The following is a 9,342-nucleotide window of genomic DNA, read 5'->3' as shown; positions in this document are numbered from 1 at the left end:
TATGCTAGACGACGTGTCATTTGTTACTAAAATATTGCCAAAGGTCCTCTCTCAAATTAGCCAGAAACCCAGAAACTTAAGGTTGAAGAAGGTACCAAATGACACATCATTTCTTCCCTTTATTTAATTAGGATTTGCGATTAAATTAAACGATGTCGTTTTGGACTTTTCACTTTTGGTCTTAGAACTTCAACCTTTCTTGATTTTAGTCATTGGCTTCATAAATTTTCAACTTGACCCTAGATTGGGCTTTTATCTTTGAAATTCTTTTCAATTTCACCTTTGATCCAACTTAATTTAGTCCCTATATTTTGACATATTTTGCAGTGTAGTCCTTGGTTCCCTAATTTATGTGGTTTTGGCCAAGTTAACTCTTAATCTTAATTTTGTCTTTAATCACATCCTTGATTGAATTAATAAGATTCTTTTAACTTCAGTGTCTTTTCACTTTGGTCTTTAGTCTTTGGTTTTTGGTTAAATTTTATATAAAAAAAACTCTAAAGAGGCTTAGAGTTTCACTGTACACACACATATGTTATTGTAGATTGCTACAATGAAATTATTGTTTTGCTTTGCCCCATAAAAAAATCTTAACACTAGCTAATTAGGGTAGAACAATCTTTTTACATAACCCATTGATCATTATAATGTAATTGGAGCATATAGGTCTTTTTTTTAGCATAGTATAATTACTAAATCACTCTTAAAAGTAAGATTTAATTAGCTAGAGTCTAGGGGCATGTATTTTCACTTTTGCAAAGCACAAATTACTAAAATATCCTCAAAAGTCAAATTTCTTTAATTAGCGTACAAGAGCTTTTTCGTCTTTTCAGCTTGGTTTTTTTTTTTGTTATTATCAAGTTGACGAAGGAGTAATTTGGCAATTTGAACAAATATAAATATTATTAAAAAAAAAGTAAATGGTGTATGCAATGCAAGAGTCAACGTGTGGGTGTTGCTCGTGCACTTCGAGCGGTAGGAGCGTTGTCGCTTGACAGCCAAACACTAGCTTCCAGGATGATGTTAGAATCTCCTCGATAGCCTCTCCATGACTGGGCATGTTGTCAACGGGCCTCCGATTTTTTTTATCATTTTCTTGATTCATTTTATATTTTAATTATATCCCTTGTTGTTTTATTTCATTTAATTTTTATACTAAATTTGGTCCTCATTCTTTTGATGTTATTTTATTTTATGGATGATTGAGAATTTTGCTTCGTGATTTTTTTGAGTTTGTCTTCAATAGGGTAACCCAATCTCATGACCTAGGTCATAAGTTTTGAAAATTAGCTCAAATCGACTTCGGTCTTTGTTTTAGGTTTTTTTTTTTAAATTGATTTTTTTTTTTCAATTTTTTCTTTCGACATTAGGTTATTGAACCTTCAACCTCGTGATTTTTTTCAATTTCCTTCCTATAGGGTTATCTTGATCTCATTTCCGAGTGATGGGTTAGTTAAGTTAATCTGGGTTGACTAAGCTTTTTCATGTTTTTTTAATTATTTTCTCTTTAGCTTTGACTTTCATCATTTAGTTTGCTTGAGAGTTAACCTCCATTGTTTTATTTAATGTTTTTTGTACAACATTATCCCAACCTCACAACCGGGCCACAAGTTTGGCATGCTGAGTGAAGTCAGGTTTTTTGTCCTTTTTTAAAATTGAATTTTTTTTCAATTCAACAAGTTTGATTTGCTAGTAATTGATCTTTAAATTTTTTTTATTTTTCTCTTTATGATGTTATCTTGTTTTCGTTCAATCTTTTTTTCTTTTTGTTATCAAATAATATTGTTGAGATATTTTAATAATATTTAATGATTTTTTTTATAACATTGGCAAATGTTCATTTTTCTTAATTAGTCATTGTCTTTTTCTTGTTTTTATTGTTGTTGGCTTTTTTATAATAATATTATTAAATTAATTGAGCTTATTAAATCTATTTGAATCAATGACTCGGTTTCCAAGTTTTTTTCTCTTTTAAAAGTGCTATCATCGCCTAAGAATACTTTTTTTATGTACATCGCAGACCACCTATCTAATTGACTCTAAATGTCAATTTTTTTTCTTCAATCAAGCCCTTGATTGAATTAATAAAACCTTCAAACTTTACTATTTCTTTTTAGTCTTTGATCTTTTAATTCATGCAAATTTATCCAATTTCAACCATTGTCTTCAAAAAAAAAATTTAATCAAACCCCTAATTGTCCCTCAAAATTATTCTTGACCTTTTGTTTCTGTGTTGGCTCAGTCCTTGGTTTTTTTAAAAAAAAATTATTTTATCCTTAATTGTATTTTTTTTCTTTTTTCTTGTGTTTTTTTTATTTTGATTGTTTTTAACGGCTGTCTTTTTTTCAAAAATATGTCCAATTTCATCAGCAAAAATGTTTTGATGTGGAATTTTTTATTTTAAAATGGATAAAAAATAGATTATAACAATTTCAATAAAACTAAGCACAAAACTTGAGAGGAAAAGAGTAGATATGATATAAAAAAATGATGAGAATAGAAAAAAGTTATTAAATTGAGGTTGATCAAAGATTATTTAATTGTTTTAATATTACAAATATCAATTAATTAGTTTTGCTAAACAGATAATTAATTTATAATTAACTCAAAAAAATCATTAAGGCAAGAATATTTCTGAAAACAAACATGAACTTTAAACCCAGCAGCAAGTGCATCAATAATTAAGTCCAGGCCTTCCAATCTCTAGCCCGTCAATAACAGAATCAATGAGGGCTCCTATCCATATCCAACGATCAAAATTCCTCCCCTCCAAAAGATTTCTACCCTCCCAACTTTAACCACTTTTTGAAAAACCATAACAGACTACATTACACACTGACCAAAACATGGCAGCACTCTCTGCTATAACATTCACAACCTCAGGAATAAAAAAACCCTCTTCAACACTAACAAGCCCACTTTCTCTTTCAAGCACACTTCTTCATTTTCATGTCTTTCTTGTTTGTCACATGATATGATGCGGACCTCTGGTCCTCATCAAGATAAAGAAACAAATCTGTCTTTGAAGTCCGTTTCTAAGACAAAGAAGTGCTTTCTTGATGTGGGTTTTGGGTCTTTTATCTGCTTCTGTTCTTGGTTTCTCACCAATGGATGCTGAAGCAACCAGAATTGAGTATTATGCTACTGTAGCAGACCCACCATGTGAACTTAACTCTGTTCCCTCTGCCCTTGGTTATTGTGATGTTCTGTAGGGTCAGGTGTGGTGGATGCCCAATATAATGAGCTCATCAATGTAAGTTTAACGATTTAGGAATTCTGCCAATTTCCTATCTTGGTTTTTTGTTTCCCTGAATTTTGCTTTATTGAAGTAAATATACCAAGCTTTAATTTCAAATTGACTAATTAATGATAGTTATTCAATATTTGTCTAGATTTGAGTAAGTTTTTATCTGTTCTTGATTGGTTCTTTTATGTTTTTCTGGGCAATGATGATTGGAGAATTGGGTTTTTTTTTTTTTTTTGTAATTTTGAGTCTTTCATATTGAAGAAACTGTGAATTAAGTTGGATAAAGGACTAGACTTAATTGGAGTAATGAATTAACTTTATCCTCTAAAGTGCAAGTTTGTTTGATTCATGATCTTCTTCAATTTCTCAAAAAAAAAAAATTATGTTAGGCAGAAACAGCTATTTTTAAATGTGACCGACTAAGGTTTCTGAGACCAGGAATCTTTGCGGCAGTCTCTTAACTTCTAACTTGTCACTATGATTAATGCTTGTTTTGTGGTAATGGATCTCTATTAGTTGTATTCTGGTCATGAAATGTTCCTTAAAAATTCAACTTGTTTTAGTACAAAATTGGAATATCTTTTTTTCTGTTAGCAAGGAGCTATCAATGAGCTCACCGGAAAAACAACTTTTAATAGATAGATGCCAAATACCATGAAGCGTCACAATCTTTGTTTTTCCTCCTCTCCCTCGATACAGGTCCGTGACACTGCAAGATTTGCTGATGGGATAGTCTTTGACAGAAGCTATAAACGCGGCAGACCTCTCACCATGCGCATTGGTGTTGGAAAGGTGTGAAACTATTAGCTAGAATTATTAGTTTGGTTCAGTTTTCTTCTTAAACATACAAGTGGGAAGATTTTCTGTTGAAATCCTGATTTACAGCCGGTCATGTTTGAAGCTTCTAAGACTAGGATCTAAATTACTTGCTACCATGTATTATTTGAGTCACAACTCAAAGTGCTCAGTAGAGATTTTGTATTACTTTTACTGCTCTTGTGTCTTCATTAACAGGTTACATTATCTGCATTCTATGTTTGTTACTTATTATTCTTTGATTGGATTGGTGATGCTTTATTCCTTCTCAATCTAATCACGATTGTGGGCAGAACACCATTTTCCACAACGTCCTCATGTAAGGATAGACTAGAGTTTTCATGTGCACTGCTTAACAAAATATTTGATACTTCTCTGTCCTGGCATTTTCTGTGAATCCTTCTGTTGTAAATTGTAATGATTAAGGATATTGAAGAGCTAAATTGACTCTTCCATTAGGAGATCAATAATTATAAGAAATCGACAGCAACACCAATTGAAACTTGTATGTGACTCTTGTGATTTGTGATCTTTCCTTCATGAAGCAGTTCTACCATTCTTCACAGAAACAATAAACAGCATATGACATAGTAATTGATGCTGTCATTGCTGTGTATAATTTCCTCACATATATCTACACTGGTCAACTTTATTTTACATGGTTATTTATTTGTTAAGGTCATTGGGAGATTAGATCAGGGAATTCTAGGTGTTGAAGTGGTGCTCTCTATGCAAGAAGGTAAGATTTTGAAAACAACAGGAGTTCTATTGGTTTTTGTGTTGTGTATCCGTTCTTGTTTGACTGAAAGATTTGTCAAGCTGCTGATTTTTCGCAGGTGGAAAACATAAGCTTCATATTCCTCCCCTGTTAGCATATGGACCAGAACATGCAGGATGCTTCTCAGGTGATGTTGCCATATGAACAAAAAGAAACAACTTACAGTTTTTCTGAGGCCTGACTATCTGAAGTAAAACCTGTAGTGTGCATCAAATAGCTTTGAGAAATTTAAATGTTCAACGATATGGAATTGCATCCTCTTGCCTTTGAGTTCATGTGTGTATTGAATTTGCAGTGTCGTTGTATGGATTCTTTTTTTATTATTTTCAATACAATGACTGATACTGTTGGTCATTATTGCCAATATCGTTTCTCACTTAGACTTTATTAAGCCCATTAATCCTGTACTGGATGTGTGATCTTACTCGTTATGCATCCTCGTCATGATTTTATATGCTAACTACAATGACTGTTTCTGTATAGCTAAAATTTTCAAATCAAAGCACTAGTGCGTTCAGTCAATATTTGCACATGTTACTTGGATACTAACAGCCGTGATATTGTGTACGCAGGTGATTGCAATATCCCTGGCAATTCAACTCTTCTATATGATATCAATTTTGTTCGAGTCTAGTCTGGGAATAGGAGTAACAAATAGATGAAAGTCAAGTGTAGTTCATCAAGTGAGTCTCCTCTTGTTATCTTGGAAATGATATCATTACACATTGTTGGATCAATCCTGGGATTGGAATCCTGTAACTACTTGGACTTCCAGAAGCAGCTCTTTTTGTATACAGACTCACGATTATGAGATCAAGAGCCTCATAGACTGGCCATGGCTGCTCATGTATGGAAATTTACTTTTTGAAAGTGCATAGTAGAGCATATTCTTCCCAGCTCCACCTCGGCATATCATGATCTCTCCAATCTTGATAAACCCTTCTTTTTGGGATTTAGCAAAAACATAAAAAAGAGGATTATTCCCTGTTTGAGTGCCACAAAGTACTCAAATGTGGGGGACAATGGTTTGTGCACATAAAGTGATCAATTTTAAGAAATTAATGGTGCTCATTTACGCTTCCATTTTTCATTAAGAAGCTAAAGCTCTCTTTGAAATCTTAGAAGACTGGTGGGGATGAGGTCACTTATGCTTCTGAAATACTATTTTCTGCTAGACAATGCATGCTTTAGTTGCAGGGGAAGATAACAAGATTGAATTCACTTGCTAGGTGCAGATGTTGGATAGATACTATGATTGTAATTGTGCAATCACCCTGACTAAGAAGGTCATTAAAATATAAAATACCCCACATATGAGAAATATCATCCATCAGACTTTTCCTCAGGAATTCTCATGATATTTTTATATATATTTTCACTTCACCAACTATATTAGTACTTTTAGACAAAATGATTCTGCATATCAAGCTGCATAAGATATATACCAATGATGGCTCAAAAGTCAAATCAGCACTTACTGCATCACCATTAAGATCACTAGGAAGTAAATAGCTCAAGTGAATAGCTCAAATTTCAGCTCTACTCCTGTTGTAATGATGTGCTTTCTTTCCAATGAATTTACCAAAAGGAGTGGTTAGAGAGATGAAGTGCAAACTTCTGAGTATAAGTTATTGACATTACTTATTTTCACCTTTACTCAAAACATAAGCAGTGGTTTCTTCTAACTTACTCAACTGCGCTTGCTCTTGGAGGTGGGAATTCTTCTGTTACTCACAGGGTGGAATTGAGCATCCTGATTGTTATGTAGCAACAAACAACATAAATTTAATAAGTTACTTTGGTTGTTGTCTTTTGATTTTGAATTGTCTACGGTTGGTCTGTCAAGTTTTTGTGTCTTGTTTCTTGTTATTAGCTACAAGTATTTCATTCCTGTTAGGTTTTTCTCTCATCACTTCATAATCTGCTGCATTTCGGCAGGCATAATCTGCTATAGATACTAATTTGTTCAATAATGTTAGCCTCATCTGAAAAACCACATCAATTTACCAGCATGCATGCTTTTATATGTGCTTTGACTTGGTCTGCTTTCAAAATCCCAAGGCAAAATAATGGAGGAGTGGACTAAACATAAAATATATGTAGGACATGGGTGGAAGTTGCTTCTTTTTGCTTTTTCCTTCTGTTACGAAGTGCTTTATCTTGAAATGGAATTGAGCGTGAGGGTGGGGGTGAGGGTGGGGGTGATTTTTCGAAGCTGTGTGGGAAACTGTATTGCACATGAATCTCTATTTATAGGACTGATTTATGTCTTTACGCTTCTTTGAAACAGAGAAAGGTTGAAAGTAGAAAAGAGGGATTCTTTTTCTCAAATTTGGGTTTGAGTGGAAGTGCTTTTTCTGGGAATTTCTTTCCTTGCCTTTTACCGGAACCAAATGGATTCGAAATCCTCGTGTTTTTAAATATTAGCGCCAATGTCCTTTTCCCAAACCTTGGAGTTGGCGTTCTTGCTAGTTCAGCCAAATGGTGGCCTGGCCTAGACTAAATATGATTCTAGCTGAATGCCTAAAACTCACAAATTTAGCATGTATATAAACCTCTTTAGGCATGGGATTGCTCAGTAGGCAAATGATAGCTACTTCAACTTGAGCTTTAGTCACCTAAGATATCCAAGCATCCTTACTATGTCATGTGTATTGTAACTTTCTCAAATTCATCGCCATGCATCCTCATAGGAACAGCAACATCCTTGCATCACCTGCATCTTCACCCAGCATGCTGAATACAGCTGTTAACATTATTTCAGTCACAAAATGGAAAAAACCATAACATCATGAGCAAGAAAGTAAAATAAAGTGAGCTGTTACTGCTCAGAGGTGCCTCACAACTACCCACAGTATTTCACCATCAAATACCTAATCCCATGCTAAAGTCTAGGCCCATCAAAACAACTCACTGCAAAACTACAAAACATTGTTTGGGACCATTCAAAAGGTCCAAAAAGGGTGATACTAATCTACTCATTCTTATTACTGCATAATATGAAAATCCCCCAAGAACAAATGAAAATTGAGATAAACTCTACATGGGAATTTTGCAGTGGTGTTTAAACCCCTGAGAAGGAGAAGCGGGTCGATGGGACATTTGGTAGACGTCTTAATTTCGGTTACATTACATGATAGAGCAAGCATTTGGGTTGTCGTCGCTGAACATGGAGGTGTAGGGGTCCTCATATCTAGTCACAGTGCCTATGGCGGCAGTGTTCTCTACTTTCCTGACATAACCAGGAGGTGCTTTCTTGTCATAAGCCTGGGTAGCGAAAGGTTGAGCCACTAAACTATAAGGAACATATGGCCAAATCTCTGCCCTTTTCCCTGTTGACTTTGCCTTCTTCAAGACCTTATTGGAATCAACATATCCTGAAACAGTCACCCTTTGTTGTTTTCTGTTTATCTCCACCTTTTTTACTCCTGCATAAATGACAAGGCAGCAATTAATATAGTCTAAAATGTACGTATATCAGTTTCTTTTCAACAGCAAATTGTTAAAAAAATAATAATAATAAGAACGCAGCGGAGAAGAAACTGAGAGAGGTGGAAAGGCAGGCAGGCACATACCACTCATTGAAGAAAGGGCATTCTTGACCTTAAGTTCACAGCCATCACAGTCCATCCTGACCTTGAGCTCTACAGTCTGCAACTGCTTCTTTTTGTGTTTATGGCCACCACTTCCCACCAAGTCAGATAAAAACTCCAAAGTGCCACTAACGCCCATCTTTTCAAGATATCTATGGTTTATTAATGGTTCTAAAAAATAACTTCTCAAGAAGTACAAAATTCCAGAAGTCCAAAAGCAAGTTTTTGAGAGCTTGACAAAACGCAACAAATCCCCAGAAAGCTGAATATTTCTATAGGAAACAAAGGTGAGGAAGAGAGATGGAAATTAGAAAAGAAAAAAGAGTTGTGTTTCTTGAAAGAAAGAAGTAATGTTTATTTAAACTAGCACCAAAAACATTTGAAGCGAGAGCTACACAAGAAGTTACAAGGAACTTCCTCGCAAACAATGGATTCTTTTCTTGCCTTGTAACATGCAAAGAAAAGGGGGTTTTAAGGCTGTTCTCCTTCTTTACTTCCCTTGAGATTACACAGGTCTACTTGTTATATAGGCCTTTTCCTGATCTGATTCAAACAGAGGAAAAAAGGTCGTGGCCCCTCGTACAGTAGTGAACCAATGAGAAAATTAATTAATTTAACTTAAAAACTTAGATTTTTAAATTTAATATTAAAAAATAATTTATACATATTCCCTCAAATAAAAAAATATTTAAACTTCAAACTTGAATAGAGTTACACTGTAATATGCTTGATTTTTATCAAATAAATAAAAATAATAAAATTTAAATTCATAATCGTTTAGTTATTAAAGCTTGATATGATTAAAGAATTTATTTAATTTTAAATTTTAAATTTTTAAATAAATTTTTAAAATATAATTTATAAAATTTATATTATTCAACAAACACTTTTAACAAGTTTGACATTAT

General features: G+C 33.8%; 1 protein-coding gene and 1 pseudogene across 1 annotated transcript; one reads left to right on the top strand and one right to left on the bottom strand.

Annotated features, from left to right (window-relative positions):
- The first annotated feature begins 2,702 nt into the window (after positions 1-2,702).
- Positions 2,703-5,737, top strand: LOC18100962 (photosynthetic NDH subunit of lumenal location 4, chloroplastic-like; annotated as a pseudogene).
- Positions 5,738-7,633: 1,896 nt separating this feature from the next.
- LOC18100963 (heavy metal-associated isoprenylated plant protein 23) lies at positions 7,634-8,944 on the bottom strand. Its single transcript, XM_006380383.3, has 2 exons — positions 8,417-8,944; positions 7,634-8,269 (listed from the first exon to the last, which is right to left on the bottom strand). The coding sequence occupies exons 1-2, from the start codon at positions 8,571-8,573 to the stop codon at positions 7,971-7,973; spliced, it is 456 nt and encodes a 151-aa protein (XP_006380445.2). The 5' UTR covers positions 8,574-8,944; the 3' UTR covers positions 7,634-7,970.
- Between the last annotated feature and the right edge of the window lie 398 nt (positions 8,945-9,342).

Source organism: Populus trichocarpa, chromosome 7, assembly GCF_000002775.5.
Source record: "Populus trichocarpa isolate Nisqually-1 chromosome 7, P.trichocarpa_v4.1, whole genome shotgun sequence".
Lineage (NCBI taxonomy): Eukaryota > Viridiplantae > Streptophyta > Magnoliopsida > Malpighiales > Salicaceae > Populus > Populus trichocarpa.
Note: the sequence above shows the minus strand (reverse complement) of the source record. Positions and strands in the feature narration are given on the sequence as shown.